A 26,703-nucleotide genomic window follows, 5' to 3' on the forward strand; every position below is an offset into this window, starting at 1 on the left:
GTGTGTGTGTGTGTGTGTGTGTGTGTGTGTGTGTGTGTGTGTGTGTGTGTGTGTGTGTGTGTGTGTGTGTGTGTGTGTGTGTGCGATATGAGACCTATTTAAGGGCCTCTGAATGTCTAATGCTGTCATTTTGTGTGTGTGTATTTGTGTGTACCTGCGAGTGTGTGTTCATAAATCTGAGAGAGAGCTAAAAGGAAGAATAGCCTGCACAAAGATTCCAGTCTCGACCCTCTTTCATGGGTCGAAGTGTGGCTGAGTACAGGAATCAGTCCTGAATAATAGTCGATGAAACTTTTGTTGGTGAATCCATAAAAACAAAACATCTTTCCACGGCTGGGTTTTTCTGAAACTGTGTTAGCAGGAGGAGTTGTATCGGGGTGGAGGGGAGGGGAGGGCAGGCGGTCAGTCGCTCGCTTGTTCGCTCAGTCGTTTGGTGAAGTTGGTGGAAGGGGAGGGGGGAGGTGGGGAGGGGGGTGATTGGCTAACTGGTCGTGTTGGTGGTGGGTGGGGGGTTTTGGGGGAAGATAGGTAGGACGGTAGGTAAATAAGTCGACCGGGCGGCGCTTCCCCATCACAAGAGCTCGTACTGCCGTAGGTGCATCCTCTGTATGATGTCGCGACAGTCATTGAAGACGCGGCGGATGTTTTCTGTGTCGACCGCACAGGTGAAGTGGGGGTAACAGTAATGCCGGCCGTCCCCGCTGGCTGTGCTGATCCTCTGCAGGAGACACACAGGCAAAGAGAAGTTAGTGTGAGATGAACTCATCAACCTTTCATCAGCACCACCCGTCACGTTCCAAAGTTGAAATCTTTTTACTGCTGAAAATTGAGTCCAATTTATCTTCAGATTTTTAACTAAATAACGAGGAAAATCTTTTTCTTAAAAGTCAAATAGAGGATAGAAGTGTAGTGAAGTGAGAGCCATATAAATCAGCTGCTAAAGAGGATGTCGTTAATAAAATAGTACATTTCAGGTTTGGTCTTCATGCTATTTTATATACACAAGGAAACAAATCATAATAAAATAAAAAAAAAAGTTAAACATGAGGTGTGAACGTACCAGAAACTCGTCCCGGATAAAGTACTTTGCCCTTGTGACGCGAGGATCCTCACCTAGCTCTGGTATTGCTGTTGGAAAACAAGAAATCTGGTCAAGACAGGAGTATGAGCAAATATCTGTAGTAACTCTGCATTAACTATAATTTATGTCAAGATAATTCATTTCAGTTTTTTGTTTCTATCTGTCTGTCTTTTTGACTTTCAGACTATTTATAACATTGTATCTTAAATAAACCTGGCTCATTATCTGCATTGAACCATCAGCGTCAACCTCTTACCATCATCAGGTGTAGTGTAGCGTGCAAACTCCGGGAAATACTCTTCTATTTTAGACTTCCCTGCCAAAACCTTCTCAGCGAGCAGGTCCTGTTTGTTAAGGAAGAGGATTACCGAGATGGTCCGTAGCCACCTGTCGAGGGAAATGCAGAACGAGCTCAGCGCAAGATTTCTTTGCACATTCATTTAAGGTCCGACAATACATATAAAAATTCAGATTTTGTATAGAGGTCTTTGTGATTGCTGTATGTATTTGATGAGTGTAGTTTTTAAATGAGCTTAATTTCCTCCTTTTGTCTCCCCGTGTTGAACAGATGGAGAAAAGTGCCATTTGTTTCACATTTGATTCCTACAAAATCTCTGACCTGTTGTTCCAGATGTTCTTGAAAAGGTTGAGGGCTTCCTGTAGTCTGTTGGTCTGATTGTCTTCTCTGATCACCATGTTGTAGCTGCTACTCGCCACCACAAAGATGATAGCTGTCACATCTGCATCGCACACACGCACGAAAGAGAAGGGGTTTAACAACAGCATACATTTGACTTGGAGTTTAAACAAAAAGATACACACACGAGAAACAATCGTCTAATGAATAATACTGAGTCAATTATGAGTTTCATTATTACAATAAAGCATTAGAAGCAACAAACATCCTACCGTTAAAACACTGGATCCATTTTCTACGTTCATCCCTCTGACCTCCAACATCAAACATACTGCGAGACAGAGGAAGTTTAAAGTTTAATTTACGATGGAAAATTTAAATCAATTAACTGTGGTAGTAGACAAAGTATCGTGGAGAGATTTATGAGTATATGAATTATTATGCTCCATTGTAGAATCAGTGTGTCTTGCATACTGTAAACATTAGTATGGAAGTTCTTTATCTTAAAATAAATTTGATCTCATCTCACTGGAAATTGACTTTGTCTATTTGAAATCTCGTCTCAAAGATCCCAGATGTCAGTACTCTGCATCTCAACAGGTCCTGCAAAAAAAACAGAAAAGAAGAGAATAAGTTAAAGAATCCCAACACAACAAATGAAATGAGTCTTTAGAGATTCAACTGAATTATCTGTTCCGCTTATAAAAGCTGGAATAAGAGTGCTTTGTCGTCTGGAATTATTTTTCATCTATCTGACTAATCGATTAAATGATTTATTGTCTCAACACTACAGTGGACAGATGTAGTTAGATTTGTGTTAATGATACAGAGTGATTCAGTGATTCAACGACTGCAGGTGATGAACATCTCACCTGATCAGTGGGTGTGTAGTCAGTCTGCCGGACCACATCGATCCTGTCTAAGAAGCTGCAAAACAAAAAGAGAAAAAAAAAAACTCAGGTTAGATCTCAGCTGCTGTGAAATCAGCCAACTAATAAAACTTAGCAATTTATAAAAATATTCACTACAACACAGTAAACATGTCCTTTTCCATTTGTCATGTTTTGTAATCAAAGCAAAAATAGTTGTGTTAATATTCTCACACAGAAAAATGGAGGATAAGGGTCTCTAAACGGCCACCAGGGGGCGTGTGTTCTAATTCACAGTGAGATCTGAGGCAGTCTGAGTCACCAGCAGACCAGAGAAGCCTCATCAATGGAGCCGCTGTAGTAGTACTTGCACAGAAGGAGAGGTGTGTGTGTGTGTGTGTGTGTGTGTGTGTGTGTGTGTGTGTGTGTGTGTGTGTGTGTGTGTGTGTGTGTGTGGGGGCCTCCAGTGGCTTCAGATTAGCAGAGCTCCAACCCAAATGCGTGTTAATTATTCCGATGAACTGGCCTTCGTTGCTGTTGCTTTTCAAGGTGTGTGAGTCGCCCTGATGTTTTCATGATGACTGTATCAGGGTCACCTGCTGCAGGCGTGTGCTGCAACAAGTCGGCGCTCACACTAACGGGAAAGACGACACGACTGCAGGCTACTGCTACATGAGCATCAGAGGGGGAAACATTCGCGTTGTGGCCAAAGAAGCTTGAGAATAGAGAATAAAACCAAATAACGAATAATCCCTCCTCCTTCATGTGGGTTCCTGACAAACATGGAGGTTTTAAATGTCCCAGCTGTCCTCACAGTACTTTCAGATGTACAGAAAAACAGTATGGAGGAATAAGAGCAGGAGTGGTTGTGCTGCGGCAGTGGAAAGAGGAGTGGTGCTACACTGGGAGGAATTTGGTGATTATCTTTGAGCCACAGCGGCAACTATCATAAGTGTCCCACTGGCCTGCATCGATCAGACCTGAGTGCTGCAGGCTTTCTCCCACCACGGTTCCTCTGAAGGTTGAAGCAGCAGCACATGAGCAGTGAAGGAATCGTCTGACTGGAGCTGGAATTCTACAGCTGCTGAATTAGTAACAAACTTAAACTCTCAAACTCATGAGGTTCTAATACAATCACCAAGTAAATAACACTGGAAATCTATATGATCACGTATCTTGTTTTTAAACATTAACGTGTAAAATACCTGCGACAGAGAGACTGTTAATGACACAAGCTTTCTCCTCGTGTAACCCTGATCAATTCAACAATAAAATCAAGTTCAGCTCAGCTCAATTCACAAAGCTCTATTGTGAAGTGAAGACAGTGTTATTATTATTACGTCTGCCAAGGAGTTCCTGTTTTCATCCCTGTTTATTTGTTTGTGAGCAAGTTTACATGAAAACAGCTCCACAATTTCCACGAAACTTGGTGGGGGGATGTGACAAGGTCAGGAAAGAACTAATTCAATTTTTGGTGTGGTTGCAGATCAGGGGCCCAGGAATTTTTCACACTTTCTGTCGGACACTCTAATAAGTGCAATGCTAGTTATGAATTATGTAACTTTATCTGACTATAACTATAAAAAATGATATATATATTTTTTTTTAATGTAAAGTTTCAAAAGTTTAAATAGTTGGGATTTACTGTTTTAGACTCTGTCCCTGCTCACGTGTCTGAAAACACAGACACATTTCTCACCCCGTGTTTGATACCTTCACGGCCGTCTGTTTTGACTGATCTGCCTGCTCGCGGCTCTCACAACTAGAAAGCCAAGACGCTCCCTAGTAGCTGCCTCTTGGGGCAAAGGTATGTAACCCCCTCTGAGATAACTAGGAATGTGGCAGGCAGGGGTGAAATGTGACAGGAGGGCTGCAGGTAGCACACTGAGAGAAACAGGGGGCTGGGTCCGCAGAGGGTACTGTACTCGACAGACAGAGACAGACAGACAGACAGACAGGAAACAGACACTGACTCAGGGAAGAGGAGAGAGTGTCAGTATGAGACTCAAAGAGAAACAGAGAAGGACAAACAGCTCGGGGAACAAAGAGACGCCCATGTGAATATCTCCTCACAAACGCACACTGACACAGATATTCATATAAAAACACACAGACGCGATTAAGGAGCCAACCAGTCTGGTGTTCTGCCTCGGCCATGGCAGCACACCCACAGCCCTGCTCAGCCAAAGCTGCCTGTTTCTGCCCCGTGTCCACTGGTCAGACCCAGTGAGAGTCTAACTTCATCCTCCCACATCATCCCCATGCTGAGCTCCAAATAAAAAAACAGAAATATTCAGGATGTGGCAGAATCTAGAAGCTGCAGCTCAGATGATGACAGAGTTAACATGGCTGCCACACGGAGACGTCTGCCGAGGCCAAGTGTGTTTATCTACAGCTCTGGTCTGAGGCATCGACACACGCCCAGGACAAGCGCTGCTCAATTTTTAGCAGTTCTCTCTATTAATAGGAGAAGTGCCAATAATAACAGTGCCTAGTAACTTGAACTTAATAATAGTGGTGGCTGCCCCAGTAACAGAGAGGTCTGTGGTCTTATGTAGAACCTGTCAGGGTTATTCTGAGGTAGCAGACAGGCTGACTGAAACTCTGGAAATACACACAGGACACTTGTCTGATGATGGAAATAACTCTGTATTTACAAGAAAAGATAGAGTGGTTATTTTAAACCTTTTGTTGCATTTTACTTTGGTTTGCATGTTCAAGGATTGTGAGGAGCATAAATATAAAAGCAACCCAGTACATGTATTTCTAAATAATCCATTTATCTAGTTTTTGTGTCTCAGTCGTTTTTATATTTCAGTAATTTATAATTAATTGAACCCGACTGATACAGATCTTTGGAGGCTGATAAATATAAGATATTGTTATCAAACCCTTAACAAAAAAGGAAACGTTACAGATGCTTGATATTTTACAGTTTAACCATAAACTTTATTATAAACAATTATGAATAAAAAAAAATTCAACAAAATATGTCGAACTTGAATTAATAAATACACACAAAATATTAGCATATTGCTGAAATGTCTGTGAAAGACTCATATTGGTTTATATTATTAGCCAGCCGTTAAATTGTGGAGCTTAACTATTAACACATCAATTGGGCTTTATTCATTACTTCAAAAACAATTCCTAAAAAATAAAGACTCTTTGAAAACTAGTTTTAACTTATTCACTATGATCTTTACAGCTCCCTCCAAGAATAGACCTGAAAATGCACAAACACCAATTCAACTATGCCCCTGTCGCATTTACAGTAAACTTAAAACTGAACCAAAACATATATGTTAAACACTGGCCTACATCTCAACAACAGCATCAAATGAATTCTGACTTAGATATTCACATGCATCAACAGCAGCACATTCACCCAACCAGCTAATAATAACAATGGTAGTCATGCAATGTATTTTGTTAAAGTGGCAGCATCGAGACAAAGTATCACCGAGATCTTGAGCTAGTTTACAACTTCAGATCTATACGGGATTAAGCGGCTCTGATCTCCACACTCACAGCTGGACTGGAAAATATCCTGGAATTATGAGCTTTGTTTACTGGGAGAGAAATAATGAAAATAATATTGATCAGTTATCCTGTGCAGGACGCAGAGGAGTTTTAAATACCTGACCTTGGCATTAACGCTTCAATCTTAAAATCATGATGTTGTAATTTAATATCAACTTTGCATGATCATATTAAAACTGTCTGGCAAGAGTGCATTATATGATGTATTATATATGCATCATTAGAAGGCCAACCAACCCAACAACAATTTGTTTATGCTTTTGACGAGTTAATACCTATCAGAGTTTATGGTTTTAACTTTACATAAAACATCTGGGGACCTTCACCCTGCGCATCTGAGCAGTGACACACACACACACATGCAAACATTCATTTGAGCAGGCCGACAGGATCAAGTCCCCAAACAAGTGCCTCTTTCCACATCTGTCCAAGAACGCTTGTGCCTATAAGGTTTTAAGTTCAACAAGGAAATGATTTACTATTATAAAAAGAATTATTATTATTAAGGAGTTAAAACAATGACTTTAGCAAAGATTAATAATGTAAAGAAAAAAGTAAAATAATGTAATACATCAGTTTAATATTTCTCATAATTGATCCTGTTCATGTAAATATACTTCTGCAACACGTAAAAGTGTTAAAGAACAGACAATATATCTTAATATTTTATCACCTGAGATATATTGGTGAGAAATCAATATTATTAAAAGTTGTTTACAATTTATATTACTATTAGGCTACTAATGTTTATTTAATACTGACAATAACATGGAATTAAAATAAGGGTATATAATGTTAATTAATTTCATTATGATCTGACAGTTCATTGAAAAATGTCCCAAAATGCAGAGTTTTAGAGTTGTTATGACTTCATATTTCTATAACTTCATTTGGCAAAAAAATCTATCATCTCAGTAGCATAACTTCAACATTTTAATTTGAAACTCTGACAAACACTGACTCTTAAACCACTTATTTGTCAAAACAGGATCCTGAACTCAAACTCTGCACAACGGAAAAGCTGAAGCTTCACGAACAGCGTCTGAAACGCAGACTCAAGTCAGAAAATGGTTTTGGCGCTTCCTCAAAAGAGGGAAAAAATCGTGCACAGTCCACCGAGCGGAGCGATTACTGCTTCTTTGTACTTTCACATTGCAAGGCGACCAAACCAAAGGCTTCACCAGCCAATCCTTAATCAAACACACATACAGGCGTACACACACACACACACACACACACACACACAGACACACAGACACACAGACACACAGACACAAACGAACACTCACACACAGCACATCCAGAGAGAAGGAAAGAGAGAAAGAGGAGGAAAGAAAAGAGAGAGAAGGCTGTGTCTGACATTACAGCGTTGCTCCAAAAATAGCTCCCTGGCGCCCTGGCCTCCAGCTTGGTTGTCATGGCGACAGAACCACAGGCACTATAAATAGACAATCGGCTCCAAATCTTGTGCGACTGGAGTGAGGCCAGAACGAGGGAGAGACAGACAGGGAGAGAAAAGAGAAAGAAAGGAAGAGAGAGAGAGAATGACAGAGGAGAAAAAGAAAGAGAAAGAATGACAGAAGAGGTGGAGAGCGAGCAACAAAGAGATACACAGAGAGAAATGCAGGGAATGAGAGTGGGATAGAGAGAGAAAGAGCGCGGAGGAAGGAAAGAAAAGAGTGAACAAAGAATGAATCAAAGTTAAGAATTAACAAAAAGGAGAACAAGAGGAAAGGAAAGGGTTTCACGAAAGAAAAGTCAGAAGGAAAAAGTGAAAGATGAAAGAAAAACAAAAGAGAAAAGAAATACAGTCATGAATTAATGAAAGAATGCAGAAGATAAGGAGAAAATTCAGAAAGAAATAAAAAAAAGAAAAGAAAAGAGTCAGAAAGATAAAAATAAACATTATAATATATTCTTATTTTTATATTTATATTATTTTGTTTGGAGAGAATAATTTAATGAAAGAGACAAAAATGAACGTATGGCCGAACGAGAAAAAATACAAACAGATCAGGAATTTCCCAAAAAAGAAAACAAGGAAAATAAGGTAAGAAAGAAAATAAATTATCAATTAGAGACAAAGAAAGGAAATAAAAAAAGAGAAAGAAAGAGAGACAGAAGAGTGAACCTTGTCCTGGGAGCAGCGGCCTGTTGTACAGCAGCTCAACACTGGGAGCGGCACAGTCACTGAACACACACAGCGTTCACAAAATCACAATACACTGACATGATGGCGGCAAAGTTTCTGCACACGAGCTTCAACTTAAAGTACCTGACTCACGGTACACATCATCACAGATGTTAGACATCTGGACATCTCACCTGGACACCACCTCAAACACCACAATAAGTAATGACACAACAAGACCCCCCCACACACACCAAACCCCTCCAAAAAAGTCCCTCGTTCTCCGCCTCCCCCTCTCCTCCCTCTCACTCCCTCTCACTCCCTCTCATTCTTCGCGATGACTCAGAGACTCAATCCCAGCCATTTTCTGTCCCTGCAGAAACACCACTACACATCACAGAGAGGCAGAGGGAGGGAGGAGAGGGGGAAGAGCATGCCAGGGGGGGGATTCACACCGAGGCACATTATCCCAGGGACAAGATTTCAAAGAATCGACAGATGATAGATACGCCTCGGCCGTTGCCAGACGACACTACACACAATGCGAACATACACAGATACAGTCGTTCTGTCACATTCCTCCTCTTGGAACTGGATAGGAAGAGTCACAGCAACTGTTAACCTCCTACAACTGTTTATGTGGTTTGAAGTCCTGGTTAAAAACTTGGTGCAAGGTTTAAAAATTATTATCAGGCAACTCCTGAAGGCAACTACAGTTTTTTTTCCCAGTGTTGGTTTGACAGGAAGAGTAAAACAGGTCCTAAAATGAGAAAACTACTGGTTATTTTATTATTGGTTGGAGTATTATTTCTTCATATTACTGATGAATTATTTAATCTATAAAATAAATATATATTGCAAAACAGAGCCAGGCTGATATGGATTTTTGAAAGGCCAATTTATATCCCGTATATCTCACCTCTCAGTGTACTGAGTGTGGATACATGACACAAGCCTGTCAAACTGGGTTTGGACAAAAAAATTTAAATATATTTGATTCAACCGGTTTTGGTCATTTTGCCTCATCTATCGACTTGATTTTTGTAACTGCATGAGCCTGTAATTGGGGAAACTATCAGGCTTTGGTCAGTTGGGTAAGTTTTCTTTCGGACTCAGAGAGTTGCAGCGCGAGCCGCACTTCGGTTCGTACCTGTCCCTGCAATGTGATCTCTAGATTTGCTACAGCTATAGCTAACCAACTTGAGTCAAGGCTGTGCTGGAACCTGCCCTTGCTTTAGGAGACTGTGAAAGACGGTCAACATTGCATTTAACTTTTCATGCACATTGAATTATACATTCAATGTGTAACTTGTCCAGTAGGGGTTTTTCAATTTTTCTACCGATATCTCTGGGTTTGAACTTTGTTGGAAAGATTTTGGATAATGTAAACACACAAGACAACAAATATAGGTAAGATAAGTTTAGTTGTTTTTAGACATTTTAATGAAGAGTAGTAACACATTAAATCTTTAACTTGAATTCCTCAAAGCGGAAATCTTACACATCCTGCTGCTCTAACTGAACTAAATCACAAGAAACCACAACATAAACACAGATTTAAGAAAATCCTTTTGTCTTTTGTTGTTTATGCAGTCGTATAAACTGATAGTATGGTGTCATGGTTTCAGTTCCTCAATCACACCACTGGAGACAGTTGTAAAGGTGAAAAGGACATGCTGCATGTGAACCGGCCTCCTTCACACAATTTCACATGCGGTCTACAAAAACATAACCGTCTGCAAACAGTCAGCAACATCTCATGACCGGCTGTGCTCCTCACAAGTTCCTTTTGGGCCACGTGTTTGCATTTATTTTTTTGTTCAACACGCTCATGTTGTAAATTGCAGGATCTCTGTTGGGATGAAACAACAGAAACCTGACAAACAGGCCTCGTCTTTGCCTCTGTCCTGTCAGGGGGACACTGGGACGCTGTTTGGACTTATATGTGAACTACCAACTGTCTACCCTACACATCCATTTAAACACATCCACATGTAATCAACCTCTTCACAAATAAAAACTATAACAGCAGTAAGAAGGGGTTAATAAGAAACAGCAACAACCACAACAAAAAACACTCCATGCAGGAGTATGACGGAGCAAAAACACTCCCAGGGAAGCTTCAGTGACTTCCTCCTCGTCAGAGACAACAAAGCATCACCGCCCTCAATTACTTCTCTCTTTTTATTCCTTTCACGACATGAATCTGATGATATAATTAGATTTTTCTTTTAAAAGAAAAAAGAGAGAGGGGTGTGGGGTGGCCCTGGCTTTTCCCGCGCTGATCGAGGGTTGACATTTTCATTTAATGCTAACAACCTTCATCAATAATGCTGAAGTTGCCTCCCTCCGAACACACTCGCTCATTCTTTCTCCTTCTGCAGCCTGCCTGGGTTAAAAATAGCTCTCCCCTCTCTCTTTCTCTGCTTCTCCGTTTACATAAGCACACAGAGGGGGGAGGGGAGCACTTCCGGTCTGGCCACCCAGCCCAGCATCTGATCCATAACACTGGGGCTGCTGGGTGTGGGAGAGAGGAGAAGAGAGGAGAAGAGAGGAGAGGAGAGGAGAGGAGAGGAGAGGAGAAAAGAGGAGAGGAGAGGAGAGGAGAAAAGAAGAGAGGAGAAAAGAGGAGAGGAGAGGAGAGGAGAGGAGAGGAGAGGAGAGGAGAGGAGAGGAGAGGTCCCGCAATGCAGGGAAGCCCTCTCTTTCTCTATTTCAATCTGTCTCTTCAGTCTTTTGTCAACAATCGCATTTCTTCCAAAGAAGGTTTTTCTTGATCAACTTAAAGAGATGGTCAACCCGAACCTATCCCCAACTATCATACAGAACCTCACATACAGTAAGCAACAAACACCTGTGGCCAAGTGTGCAATATAAAGACTCTCAAAAAGTCAGTATACAGCTGCAAGTCATCATAGAGCCTTTGTCTTCATTATCAATTAATCTGACTTGATTAAGATTTGGTTTATAAAATGTCAGAAATCTCCCATCCTGGTCCATAGAGTCCCCAAGTCCTGTTTTGTTAAACTAACAGCCCAAAACTGAAATATATCCAGGTAACCATCACATGAAATTATTGCTGCAATGAAAATAAAACTATTTTGATGATCATTTAATCAATTTAATTAGTTTTCAGTTTGAACGCATCACCTGGCCATTTAGATCTGGGCTGGACATTATAAAGCCAAAGCAATTCAAGGAGAACATTTTCAGCAGATTCATCGATAAGGAAAATTAGAAGTTGAAACTAAAGGAAGAATTTATAACTTGCAGATTATTTTTTATCAGTTTACTGAATCAATGCAGTTTTACTGAAATACTGTATTACGTACAACTTCGAGGTGCTTTACCTGAGTATTTCTGTTTTAAGCCAGAAAATATCTTACTTTTTTATCCACATACAAAATGCAAAATATTGTCAAGGATGGTTTCCAGTCTTTTTGTCATTGTGATGTTTCAGTTATCAGTTCAACCATAGAGTGAATTTCACTCTAGTGTTATACTTTCTGTATCTTCAAGGGTCCACTAGAATCCAAATGTAGATTTTGTCGTCATCATCATCATCATCCAATGTGTTGTGACAGAGCCACTACACAGGGGCACCAACTGCGAATGCGTCCTACAATTGGACTAGAAAGTAGTAAAATTGAGAATAACTAAGCATACATGGTGTGTGCAGTTGTCTGTGTCCATGTCCGTAAGAGAGTACAATTGCTCAACCCCGAGGTTGTGAAACACTACACTACACCTAACTTTCAATCATTTTGAGCTAAAATGCTGAGTTGATTAATTGATAAGATATGAAAGGCAACATAATTATTCTCAGTCAGTCACAGCAAACTCAAGTTGTAGCTTCTCAAACAGCAGGATTTCCTTCTTTCCTCCACCATATCAGAATTAATCCAAAAAACAATCAGCACAATCATCGATCATCTAAATAACGTTATCTTATAAAACTCTAATAATTTGAGTTTGTATGTTGAGTACTTCTCCAACCACTGCGTAAAGTCACATGTACAGAAAACCAGACGACCTTACAAATGCATGTCGATGCAGCGGCACGGACTGTACACAAAAACACATGAACACATGGAAGAGTCAGCTAAGCCTCCACCCTCCAAGAGCCCCGGCTTCATGTGACAACTGCATGCCTCATAACAGAGGCAGGCCTGACCGAGATAAAGAGGCGGATAAGAATGGAAGACAGGAGAGAAAAGAATGGAAGGAGGGGGGAAAGAAAGACAGGAGGGAAAGGAGAGAGAGAGAAAGAGTGAGAGAGAGAGAGAAAGAAAGAAAGACGTGTTCAGAACAGAGGGAGGGAGTAAAGCAAGACGAAGGAGGAGAAGGTTCAGGAAGCTGGGGCTTTGGGGGGAAAAAATTAAATGTCTCAGCATGTGTGAAAAATAATTTCGATACGCAAAACATTGGCAGTGAAAACTTTCAGGAGTCTGTGGAGCGAGGATACGATCTGAGCTCGCTGTCACCGACAACACACACACGGACCACGAGGCTAGTTTAGCAAGACTGCTAACTAGCTGGCAGCCCAGTAGAAAAAAACCTATGTATCGGTCAACACATAAAAGTGCAACCTTTGCTTCTGCTTCATACAGAGCAGGACAATCTGCAAACAAACACCTCAACCTCTTATAGGATAAGTCTAGAGAACATTTATATTAAATCTCACTGAAATACCAAAACAAACACAGACAATAAACTAATCGGGCTCCCGTTATTTAAGAGTTTACAGCCATGTATGTATGTAGCCATAATGTTAACATGACGCCAATGCTAATGTTTAGCAAGCATAACATTTACCATCATATAGTTTACCATGCTAACGTTTGCTAACTAGCACTAAACACAACGTGAGGCACAATTGGACCATTTGTAACTTTTGATGAGATAAAAAAAAACTCAACGGGACAACACATTTATTAGAATTCATCCTCTGGGGACCATGACAGTCTATAAGTTATTTAATCCAAAAAAAAACACAAAAATGGCGGACAGATCGACAGACCAATCATTACTATACCCACAAAGCCACACAGCAAGTTTCCTCATTAAGATAAACATGATTTATGACTAGCACCTAACCCACAGCTGGAAATAGTCCCAAACAAATGCACTGTTTACTTACGTTTTAGCAATGTTAGCTAAAAACTACAGTTCACAGCAGTTTTAGATAGTTATTTAGCCTTTTCAAAAAAATTTAATTCTAATATTTCATGACTGCTTTATAGGTTTCATCGTATTGCCAGGGCCTAAGTGCCAGATGGTGAAGAAATCCAAAATATCAAGCTAATGTAATGTTGAATCTGGTGATTTCAGGGGATTTGATGACAATATGAAAAATACTCAATCGCATCTTTTTTAAAGTAATGTAGGTTTTATTCCTCATTTGATGAACCAGAGTCGAAACAGATTCTGATGAGGTCTAGTCTTTAGGACTTCTCGTCTGGGTGTTGTCAGTGTCACCTCATGAACCTTGACACCTTGCACTCACATAAACCACATGGCAAAACACCCTGACACCCGCCAGTGTGCATGCCGAATGGTTGTGCCCTTAGAAATATCTGTAATCCAAAGCGTATGCATAGGAGGGGAAACTTACTACTGTGCACAGTCGATGAGCTGATATTCGTTGGACCTTTCCCAGCAGGCCCGCACACCCTCGTCCTGCCAGAGGATCTTTGTATGGTCGTAAAACTCCTGGAGAGAGACAGAAGGATCTGGATCAACATTTTAACACACCTACAAAGTACCGTAAATCAGACTCTTGTACTGGCTCTGAAATAAAGATGTGTAGGACAGAAAGACGGTTGAGGAAAGGTGCAGAGTATGTTCAAGTAAAACAGGAATCTTTATAAGATATAGCAGCTGTGAATCTGAATGTGCCACCTTTCTTCTGATATATCTTTATTCTTTCTGGGCTTTCCAGAGAAGAGAGGATCCACCGATCCATCAAAGGATAATCTGATCATTAAATAACAGTTTTTAAGCAAAAATACAAATATTTTCTGATTCCAGCTTCTCCTATGATGCTTTTCTTTATCATATATGACAGGAAACTTGGGTTTAAGGCTGTTGATTGGACAAAACAAGACATTGAAGACGTCACCTTCTAATTAGTATTTTCTGACAAAACGATAAAACAATTAATCAAGATAAACCAATACAGATAAATCAATAGTGAAAGTAATTATCAGTTGCGGCCCTAAAGAGAAAGGAAGTTTGTTAATAATCAGATATCAATCGTCCAGCCTGCGGGAGGCATACAAATGATCCCCATTAAACATGTGTCTCTGGCTCATGACCATATTTCCCGCCTGGGCCTCGACAGTAGAAAACATTTAAAGACGGATGGACGGAGGCAGCGATATTGTCTGCATTAGTTTGGAGTTTAAAGCCTGCGTGGAGGGGAGCAGCAGCAGATGAGCGGGCTCCAACAGAGGCAGGAAACGCAATAGTTCATAGAGTTCATGAAGAAACGGGGAGCTTTGTACTGACACAGGGCTTGGCTGTCACTGGACGGGGGCCTATCTCTTCGCTACGATCTCCACTTGATCACTTACAAATGCCGTCAGGCACAAATAAGCCATTATGAGGCACAGCAGAGAACTACGTGCTCTTGTAAATACTTCATTCAGCCGAGAGTAAGCAGGATTTAGCGATGACTATATGACAGTGACCAATATGAATAAATGAATGGGACGTTGTTGTTTGTCAACAACTACAATACGACACGTCGAGGAGCCGCCTAAAATAAGCAGCAGAAATGACAGCACACAAAGAGCAGCTCGGAAGAGAAGGTTGTTAATTTCTTCAAGGTTTGTATGTGGGATAACATAACATACAAGTTGATGCTTTCAGTAAAAATAACTTTTATTGGTTCTCCTTGTTATTTTTAACTTTAGTTGATTGTTAGCTGGAATATGAATTAGCACAGATTCTAGGCAAAGCAAGAAGCTCAAAAAAGTCCTGATCAATATAATTTGAGTTAATATACAGACTCAAGATAGGAGGCATAAGAAAAACAGGATGAACAACTTTTAAATCACTTTAAACACTGTCTGATTTAATACATAATTTCCGATCAGAGGAATAAAAAGTATGCGAGATCCCAATGAAAACCAGGAAATGCGACAATTTACCAAATTAACTGGCATTTACGGCACTTGTTTTGTTACTTACTGGAAGTTTTATCTATTACATATGAGTCGATGAGTCAGAAAGTTAAGCTGGGAATATTCTAATAATGACCCTTTTTCATTGTTCAAGCAGAGAAGCCAAACATTTGTGAGCCTCTCCAAAGAAAGAATTTTTATGTCTTACAGATTCATAAAATTTATATTTTGGAATTTTTGCACAAAAATACACATTTACAGAAAGATTATTTTTTTCTTACCAAACAATTAATTTATACTGAAAATCATTGTTAGCTGCAGCTCTAATGACAATAATTCCTAATATTATCATGAATTATTAATTGCATTAATTAACAAAAACACAACTTGCACCTGGATAAAATTTATGGAAAAGTTTAGGAAATTGCTCAACTTTTGTTAAAATCACATATAAAAACCTATTATTAAAACTAAAAGACACTAGCTAATTAAAAAAAATAACATGAAAAATTTTATAAACCTTTAAGATTTACAGAAAACTTAGAAAGAACCAGACTGCAGAGAAGGGAACTCATGACATAATGCGAGAAATGTTATTTTTAGTGCAGAAAAAAATTGTTGATTAATAGCTTAAAATCAATTGCATGGTAAATGTAATATAATTGTATATATTTTGGGGTTTGGGACTGTTTAATTCATAAAAATGCCATATTAAAAATTTAAGTAACTCCTAATCTAACCCTAACAGTTGTAACTATAGATCTATTAAACATAATTTGTATTTAATGATCCCAAAGTAGCAAAAAATATATTTAATCAATTTAAATAATAGTTTAGTATACTGAGTGTATAAATAAGCTGTGTAAGTAAGAACTGTTTAAAGTTTCAAATGAAACTTTAAAGAACAACTACTTGTAATTAACTGATCAACAGATCAAACATCTTTCTACATGAATTTCTGTGTCTTTCTACCCAAGAACGAATCAATCACACACAGGAGGTAACAAATCTACTATTTAAAGGTTTTTTCTGTTACTTTGAGTCTTTCTGTTCTGAACTCTATATATACAGTACATACATACATTTATACGACAGAAAAATGCTGTCATGTAAACTCTTATATTGAGTTGTGTAGGTTTTTGGTTATTGTTTATGAAGAATAGAAATATATGAGAAGTTGACTTGACCACAGATGTTCTTTCTGATCTTTTGTGATTATAAAGTCAGAAACCATGTGATTTAGCTTGAGGTAAATTCCACAGAATTAAGTTGAGGAAAGGGTTTTCTGAACGATCCACCAGGTGATGAATCAAAAAACAATCTGTCGATATCACTGTGCTCTCTTATGACAAATCTCGTACATATTTTTATGTTATTTAAATAAAAGTATAAGGATACATTGACGTCTTACGATGAATCAGAATGAGAATTGATAATGACCTAATCAAGAAGATGAGGTCATCTGAGACAAACTTTAGATTTCAGATTTTTAGAAAGTTGAAAAGTGACACATTACATTTTCAAGTCCCATAGTTTCCACTATTTAGCTGTTAATAATGAGTGTATATCAGAGGAAGGCTATCTGGTACTTATTAGGATGGGCATTGATAAAGTGTTAGTTTTAACACATCTTTAAGTACACAATCATTATAAAGTAGAGAACATTTCCTCTTACATTCACTACAACAAACTAAAATTCAAGACTAGAAACTACAGTACAGATAATTAGTGCAGTATGTTGCAGTATGTGGATGGTCAGGAGAGTTTTGTCTGTATACACACACATCATCTACAGCCTGGACAAGTGAGTCTTCATCTGTTGTTCTTAATAAGAATTTTTTTTTGCTCAGGCGTCGTCACTGTTCCTGCAGTAAGAGCAGAGAAGCTGCGGACAGGTGAGCACGGCAGCATTCACTCTGCCGGGACTGAGAGAGCTTGAGTAACAGTTTTCTTTTTTTTTAATCTTGCAAAAAGACATGCTCCATTTTATTATTAATATGTCATGAAAAACACTTTTGTTGAATAATAACTAGGAGGATAATTGATTAGACACGTAGCTTGAAAAGAAATTAAGAAGAGACTGCGGAGATTCAACACAGGCCTCGTGCTTATCCTCCCTCCCTCTGTCTTCCTCTCCTGCTGAAGGCAGCGTCAACCAGTTCAACTGGTTTCCAGTAGGCCCTGAGGCCAGGAGCGGCGGAGTGGGAGGAGGAGGAGATGGTGGAGGAGTCAGATGAGAGGATGATCAGATATTTTCTCTACTCTATTCTCCCTCCTAAACAGCCGATCGCTCAATTCTACGCGAGAATCAGTGAAGACAAAGACAAACGTTGTATCTGTAAGACGTGAGCGTATTGTTGGTGTACTTTAGCCTATCACCGATGTTTAAACCTGCTCCACAACCGCACATGAAAAAAAGACCAAACTCAGTATCAGATCAGGGATCGAGTGTTGGTCTTCCCCCTTTGAAAAGACCCCGCAGGTCTTCAGCAGAAGTCTAGTGACAAACAGCCCGAGGGAAGGGTCAGCTCGAGAGAGGCCAGCATTATAAATTTGCCATGACGTAGCAGAGACGATATCAGGAGACTTCCTTTTGCTTACACACAAATACGCAGGCTCTTCACTGGAAACTCAGCGGCTAAAGACAAATCTACCCGGTAGAAAAAAATGCCAAGTTTTATCACTGAAGCCGAAGTGCTGGAAAAACACAAGACAGAGTTTCCTCCTCATCTGCGTCACTTTTCCCACATCAGAAAACGACTATAATACTAATGAAGAAGTGAAATAATAACCTTTCCTGTCAATTTCTGTCCCAGGGGCATTTAAGTAAAATAATATATATATAATTATAATATAATTTCCGATGGTTTCACATTCATTTGATTAAAGCTTATTTTCTTTTTCTCAAAGAAATCAAAAAAGTTATTTTCAAAAACTTTTAGACCTCAACTATAATTTAACATAAATCAATACTGAAGAATAACATATGTGAGATCAGAAAGATTTTAAATCATACATGATTTAAACAAAATCAATAAAAATGCTCCAGAAGACGTCGGTAAATTAATAAATAAGTATCTGGTGCAGCGGCTGCCTCACAGGTCACTGGGAGCAGACCGCGGCTCAGGGGGAATCCCTCTGAGCCTCTGTGTTTCTGCAGGACAGGTCCCTCTGGACACATTTAGGGTTATTACAGACAATCAGTGTTAATAGGCGCCGTGGATCTCTCAGGTGAGAGCCTCATTCAATTGACAGCCTCCCAAGCGGGAGCCCACCTGCTAATTACTGAATCAGAGCACAAACGCACCATCAGGCCGATTCATGATACATGTAAATATACATGGTAAATATACATGGAAACCCTGCAAGAAAATTACTAGAAACCATGATGTAATTTAGATGTGCAAATTTTGAAAGTCCATTTTTGAAAATGGAATAAAGTTAAGGTCTGCATTTAATTTAAAAAGACTTTCACCATCAGGACTATCGAAGGACTTGCAGCTTCCTAAGTGATGGTGGGTTGAACACTGTGTTTTAGCTCCAGTGCACAAATTGCAGGACCAGTTAATCAAAATAAATGAGCCATAAGTTTTGCTTGCATGGTCGATTTATTATAAACTGTCTCTTGTGAAAAGATGCAGACATTGATGAGAGAACACTTTCATAGACCTCCAGGTGACATCAGACTGAAAGCAGCTGTTAAAGTAGGACTGTATATGAAGTTGAGAGGAGAACACAAGCTGCTATTGAGGTCAGAGAGTCAACGCATGGGAAAAAACAAAGTGCAACTTACTGTAGGAAACTCAAAATCCTTCTGGTTTGCTTGGTTCGTGACATATTCGATTTGGCTTTTGTTTGCAGGACAGGCTAACTGGCATGGCGGTGTGAGCGTATTCATGGCGGCCACGATCGTCTGCATGGAGTGGACAGATGAAGAAAACGTTATACGACAATTAACAGAAAAAAAAAAACCATAGTGTACAACATTGCTGTCACCATGGAAGGAAATGTGTAACAAACAGTTAAACAAAATCTCAGACATCAGACTTTATCATTGAAAATGGGTCAAAAGCTCAGTTTCTTACCTCTATAGCTTCTTTAATGTTGTTTTTAATGTCATGAATTTTCTGTTTTTTCTCCCTGTTAAGAACAAATAAAAGTTTGAGTAATTTTTTAACACAAAACAAGTAAATAAAAACAATTTGACATTATTTACTGTGAGTATGGTTTAACAATTTCCATAAGTTCTAATTAAAACCTTGATTATTTCCAAAATATGGCTCCACAGGGACCAGTGAAAAAAACGTTTTCCTAAACTTGGCAGAAATATATCCGCCGTAAATCCAAATATGGATAATGTGGAAACTTCTCCAGCTTCTCTTTGTCAGACAGGAGATATCTGACATCAGTGTTACAGCTGTTCCAGATGCTCAGATATCTTTATTTGTGCTGAACATCCTGAATGTGTACTTCTTGATGCCAAATAAGAACAGAACTTGTCTTAATTTTGACAAAAGTACATCTAACTACTGCCTATTAGCAGCACAAAGCAGTTAATCCAAAGTATTTGCCAGTACATTGGTAGGTTCCCCATTTTGAATGTTTGCTGTTGTAAAGACAAACTGAGATTCAGCATCACCACAAGGTTCAATTTAATCAATCTGTGGACTTCACTGATACCAGTGGTGAAGGTTTAAAGTCACACAGCTCTCTCAGAACCAGGAGCTTCAGAATGTAACCGTTCTTTTCGACAAAAGACAAGTTTGACTACTGAATCTCAGATACCGACGTTCACAAAATGAATCAACATCAGACACCTGCATGGTGTGATTTTTTTTTTAGGTGAAACATCTCTCAGAGTATTTCAGAGCAACAGGTTACAAAGTATAACATCCACATATGTGTCTTAAAGTCAATTATCTAACAGTTCAGACTGAAATCCAACCTGTAATACCCATGTTCAGTAAAGGGATTTCAAAGTAAAAGCATGGAGGAATATATCTTTTGATTATGAATGCGTTCTGTCCAAAGTGACTTTGCTGAAAATGTGACACTATCAGCATCACATCACGCTGCTGTCACCGAGATGTAACCCTAACTAGTGATGATGATTTTCACATCAGTGCAAATTTGTTTCATCATAGTATATTCTGAAAAATAAGTTTTCATATCATCATATTAAGGCTCATATCGGTTGATTTTATTAGCATTTTTGTTAATTAATTAACCGAAATACATGATGCGCCTGAATCCCTAAGTGTGACAACTTGCTTCTCTCCTTGGTTTTTTGTTATAGTACATTGAATATGTTGAGGTTTTGGACGGATGATCAGACAAACAAGAAAGATGAGAAACCTCGTCGGAGGGGACAGGAGAGGTTTAAACTCTAAAGACAAGTCTGCTTCGCTCACTGCTCCTTTACTTCACTCAGATCGATGGCAGAACAACCAAAGACACAAAGACTACATACCTCACACTAGAATCCCCCCCCCAAAAAAAACCTAAAACAAAACGAAAAAGTAACACCCACTTGCCACACCGATCTCTTCTCACCTCAACACTATAGCTCTTCTCACTCTTTTTTCCCAACCCTCTGCTACTGTATGACTGTGTCATTCTTCATCAACTCCTCCCGTCCTCATCTTCCTCACTCTCCCAGCACCTTGCAGACTGGCACTGGCCTGCACCCAGAGGGGAAACCCAGTAAGGTTAAACACCCCCCTGGCCCACAGGGAGCAACAAACCCCAGAGGCTAAACACGACCGGGGAGTCGCAGCCGACCGTGGATTTGTCATAACTCCAGAGTGTCTGAGTCTGTGAGGAGCATCTGTTCGACATGTCCCAAAAATAAGCACATGATGATGCTCCTACTCCAAAAGCCCTTTCTAGGAAACAGATGATGAAGAATAAAAAAAAATGTGACTTTTGTTTCCATTGCATCAACGTGGGATTGAGTTTTAGGAAATTCACAAGAAAGGGTGGCTTTAAAACACCCGGAGCAATGTTTCCATGAAAACCTGAAACAGATAAGGCATTCTTCTTGCGTCACGCAACTTTGAGTATTTACTCCAAAACATTACAAAAATCTTCCCATTACATTTGACTCCATCCTCTTAATCAGACTATAGTGATTGTGGACAGTTTATTAAAGTGGCAGGAGTCCGCCCCTTACGTGCCAATGGAAAAAAAAAATATACTGGCATGAAAATCAATTACATCCAAGAAATTTGTAAGAGTTCTAAATGAGTTTTCATATAAGTAATTAGTTTGATTATTTATCAACTCTAAAAAGGAGGAGAGAAATGTAATTTCTCTACTTCCTGACTGAAGGAGGACAGCTGCTAATTGTCATTGTATTGTCAAGGGACACTGGAATACACATTATCTACTTTGTGTTTGAACAGAACAAATAAAAGCACTTCCAGAAGATGCTCTATTATCCTTAAAAGATAATGTGCTGCATTAAGAGACACTTAATTCGCAAAAGCAATTTGTACTGAAACAAACTGGTTGATCATATGCTTCAGTTTGTCCAACCAACAATCCAAAACCAAACATTTTCTATGACATCAACTCAATAAATTGGATATAAACATACTAAAAAACGTGAAATAGGAGAAGATGGCAACACATAATATTAAAAATTCAGCTTAAAATATGATTAAAATATAAAATCATAAAATGGTTATATTTTAGGATATTTGCGGATTCTTTTTTTTTTATTGGCAACACATTGTTTCAGCTGTATTTTGTGATGCAGCTTGAATAAAGATTGGTAGAATTTTTCATTTTCAACATTAAACGCACAGCAACCTGACAAAATACATGAACATTGATTTAATTCAACCTTTTTTTTTCCTGAGTTTAGATCTTCTGAAAATCACTTTGTTTGTTGAGATTGTTTCCTGATGATTTTGTTCACTAACTTTCCACATCGTTGACAATAAACTTCCTCACTAACTTCTTTCACTTGTGTAACTGAGGGACGTGCACAGGGACCTGCTGAGTTTGAGCATCACTAAAAATCTAAATGCACCAATCATTCTCCCCAGAACACCACCACATCATTGGGGTGTTGGGTCGACAAAGTCGACAAAAGATTTATCATGTGTATGTTAAATGAATCACATGTGCTGTGGGTGTGTGGGGACTGACACTTACTCTGCATTGAAGCCATTGACATGCAGTATTCGCATCTGTTTGACTATCGTGCTTTTCCCGGATTCACCGGCCCCTGAAAGCAGAAAAAGCACAGACAGATAAGTCAAAAATGGTTTACAAGTGTAAAAATCAAAGATAAAACATGAAAATCCATGTGAAACTAGTGGATAATGATTAAAAACATGTCACTGGACTCTCTGAAGCATTGGAGGAGAAACTACTTTGATGGAGGATCAGGAAAGAAGATAATTTAGTGGAAGTGAGCGACAAACTTGATGCTTGATGCATGCATGATTGAAATAGCAGCACCCACACTATCCCACAGTTAAACTCCTTGTCCCTTCATGGTGATCGATGTTATACAAAAGCTACACTGCTCGGGCTGAAAAAGGACGACGAGAAATGAGGCAATCAAAGCACCGGCTGAGGCTCGATTGTTCTTATCTGTGGTGGAACATAACCATGCATATTTACTCAAGTACTGTGTTTACTTATAGTACTTCATCTCTACATCTAAGAAGGAAATAGTCGTGTTTACTTAAATTCATTTATTTAACAGATGTACTTACTAGTTTATTTCTGATTAAGATTTCATACAAAAAAATTATAATTACAGTTCTACGATGCATTGTTATAGATTAAAACAGAGTTTCCAAACTGCTTGTGACCTCTTATTAAAAAAAGCAGTGTCTAGTTTCAGATGCTTAGGAATTATCTGCAGTTCCACCAAAGAGACTTTCCCCCTCTGAATTTATGAGATGGATTCATTTAATAACTGTTTTCATATAAAAGTGGGAAAATGGTCCATTATGTCACGATAAGAGAAGACACCAGAAACTTCTCAATTAAAGAAATACAAACTTGCACATCTAAACTGTTTATTTAACTTCTTTTTGACACAATACTCATCTTATGACCCCCTAGATATATCTGATATTACATATTATATGCAATATATTTTATTTGAATACGGGAATGAAATGCGACTTTTGGGATGTAGTATTTTTTTTGTCTTATTTTTAATACTTAGAGTGTATTTTGCAACTAATAGTTGCTTCTTTAGGTAGGGGGCAGAATGCACTTTAACACATGCTGTACTTGTTGGCACTTTGACTGAAATACAGATGGATCTGTAGAGTGCACGGCATCACGGATGAGAAGACAAAGAATCAGCCTAGCTGGTAGACGATGTCAGCTCTGAATATTGTCTTCAGTATTTTTGACACTGATTAATCTCACTCAGGATCCAGGAAATATCATTTTGCTATGTTTTGGCTAAAAGAGAAACGGTCTTAATTCTGAGCATTCTGAAAATGAAAGGAGCCAGGCCATAACTACATCCTAAATACTAGGACCTAGCTCAGCTGCAGGCCTGCTATTTACAATCTGAGCGTGAGTGCACGAATCTAGGATCAATTTCAGATTAGAATGAATGGGACAGTGATACAAAGGAAACTAGTAATCTTAATAGTAATCCTAATTTGCACTCCGTACTCCAGGACTTCTTGTAGAATATCAGGTTTTAGCAGGTTCATGTTCTGTAGTGTGAAACGAGGGCCTCAATGATGAAGCTACAAAATAGCATTGTGAATTTAAAAAAATAGCAGAGGTTTAAAAGATTGATGAGAGAATATCCATTTCAAGAGTGGCTGGTGTGGAGAGGATTATGCAAAGGTGAGACTTAAAATACAGCATCAAACATGAAGTCTCTAAGCCTGAGTGACTCAACGTGAAGGCATCCGGCATCTAAACTGCTCCTGCAAACACAATACATTTCAATTTCTGCAGTTTGCATGTGTGGAGACAGAGAAACAACAATGCGAAACGCCTATCGGTGGCCTCCCAGCCTCTGCGTGGTGCCTGTGAGTCTGTCTGCATCTGCCTGTCCACCATCTCTCACATGTTCTGTAACCATGCTCCATAACAACTCATGAACGCAGGAGACAGGCCTGATTTCCAGTCGTCCTGCTTTGAGCTGCTGTGTGAACCAGTTGGTGTGGTGACTTCACGTTGTTGCATCATTTGTTGTTGCTTCGCTGTTAAAGGCCGAGGAAGTTTTCATTCAACATTTGTTTTTAATCATAAGCACAATCTGTAACAATGGTGATTACATGTGGATAAACAGATGATAATAGATTTGTATTATTTTTGGGGGTGAAGCAACTCAGCAGTAAATACACCTTCTGGCCTAAAATGAACACGCACACACACACAACTGAACACACACAAGTATAAATGATGACATTTCGAAAAACTTACCTAATAGTAGTAGCCGGTGAGTCGCCCGGTATATCTGTTTGTCTTTTTGGAGCTGCTTCTCTATCTTTTTGTTGGCTTCCCTCTGTGCCTTCTCCTCATTTCGTTGGTCTTCGGTCTTACTATTGCCAAGACAGCCCATCTTCCCAAAAACCCAGTGACAGGTTCAGGGGGGAGGCAGGGTGGGTGGGTGGTTGGTTGGGTGGGTGGGTGCAGGAAGGGAGGAGGGTGAGGGTGTTGATCAGAGGAAGAGGAATAAAAAAAAAATCAATGGATCCTAAATTCCTAGACTGGCCCAGCAGAGGAACACCTGGCTCAAAATGGGTGACATTTATGTTGCCAGATGCACAGGAGACAGATGTAAACCTGTTAGTAGGTAGAAGATGGAGGGGCCCCAGCAAGCGTTGGCACAGTATGTATGGATGGATGGATGTGGCTATTTACTGGCAATTTATCAACACGAGATCAGTCAGAGAGGAGCAGAGCAATGATGCCGCCCTCACAGACGCTTGATTCCTGTGTTTTTCACTGTAAATCCGCAATGAAGTCATCAACACTGATATGAGAGTGGATGTGAAATTTCCAGCCTGGCGATGCACATGAATGAAGGTCGGCGGTCCCCGTTTCCTTTCAATCCAAACGCTGGGGTTTTCTTTTTATATATATATATATTTATTACTACGGTTTTATAGTTAATTTTCTCAGCAAATGTCTCCTTCTGTGCCCATCTTCAGTAGATTCCTCACACTGCCATTCATTTACACTCACAACCCTAGCGCTATTTTTCCTCCACCTTTTTATTTCTTCCTTTAAATCTAGATTTTTTTTTAAGGTTATTATTTCTTTTTGCAATCGGTGCTGATCAAAGCACATCAAAGGCTAAATGTGGGGGAAATAAAAAATAAAAATTTCCTCTTAAAATGACGGCATGTGAATCATCAGGCTACACCGGGGCTTCTTTCTCTAACGCCAATCCGTCACATTATACACCTTCTTTTTTAAAGGGTGGTGGGGGGGTAGGTTGTTTGTAACCTTATCAATAATATCCTGTTTTTAGCCGATGTCAAAATGATTTCCTCCCCCGTCAACAGATGCTGGTGCTCGCCTGTTCCGAGGGTTTGACCAGACCCACAGAAAAAAGGCCCCTTCTCCGTCCTTTTTCTCTCCGTAACGTTAATTTGTATTTCTCCTCACATCGGGGAAGCTTCTCCGGGCGAGCTCAGGCGGGTCTTTCTCTCTTGTGGCAGCTGGACGTCCTTGAGTAAAACGCCAAAAAAAAAATCCAGGTGATCGTGGAAAATCCGCCGCTATTTCCCCGTTTGGCGCAGGTACAGCTCGCTGTCAAGTCTCTCGGCTTTTTGTATTCCCTTTGAATCCGTGTGGCAGATTACGGTTACATGTGCATGATACATGGACGTACCGCGGTGTTTTCAATCACTGGTCCGGCGGCGACACGCTCATCTTCGCACCGCCGAGAGGCCGCGTCCGCTCCGATCAACCGCCCGGGGAAACCACAGACGTTCGCTCGCCGCTTCGCTCCGAATTATTGTTGCCCCCGTTTTTCTCTGAGAATCGTACATTGAGATAGATAGCGCTGAGGAGGTGGGGTGGGGCAAACGGCTCTCACGGAACCCTGGGAACGAAGAACGCTGGTCAAGTTTTCCGGGACGACAAATTTGGTTTCCGGTTTGAACTTTCACAATAGAACGCGCCTCTCTCTCTCTCTCTCTCTCTCTCTCTCCCTCTCTCACTCTCTCTCACACACACACGATTACTAGTTTATTATGCAAGATGAGATAAGGTAAGATAAGATAATCCTTTATTAGTCCCACTAAAGGGGACATTTGCTAAGTTACAGTAGCAACAGTCAGAAAGAGGCATCAGTAAGTAATAATAAG

At 39.6% G+C, this 26,703-nt stretch overlaps 1 protein-coding gene across 1 annotated transcript; it reads right to left on the bottom strand.

The window, feature by feature from the left end:
- Positions 1 to 26,483, bottom strand: LOC109635337 (guanine nucleotide-binding protein G(s) subunit alpha-like). The gene is made up of 12 exons (XM_020096469.2): positions 24,809 to 26,483; positions 22,550 to 22,622; positions 19,474 to 19,528; positions 19,182 to 19,301; positions 13,876 to 13,973; positions 2,591 to 2,645; positions 2,248 to 2,321; positions 1,991 to 2,049; positions 1,701 to 1,821; positions 1,338 to 1,468; positions 1,061 to 1,128; positions 1 to 718 (listed from the first exon to the last, which is right to left on the bottom strand). Exons 1-12 carry the CDS (start codon positions 24,945 to 24,947, stop codon positions 572 to 574), a joined length of 1,140 nt encoding a protein of 379 aa, XP_019952028.1. The 5' UTR covers positions 24,948 to 26,483; the 3' UTR covers positions 1 to 571.
- Positions 26,484 to 26,703: the final 220 nt, after the last annotated feature.

This window comes from Paralichthys olivaceus, chromosome 2 (assembly GCF_024713975.1).
Source record: "Paralichthys olivaceus isolate ysfri-2021 chromosome 2, ASM2471397v2, whole genome shotgun sequence".
In the NCBI taxonomy this organism is placed as follows: Eukaryota; Metazoa; Chordata; class Actinopteri; order Pleuronectiformes; family Paralichthyidae; genus Paralichthys; species Paralichthys olivaceus.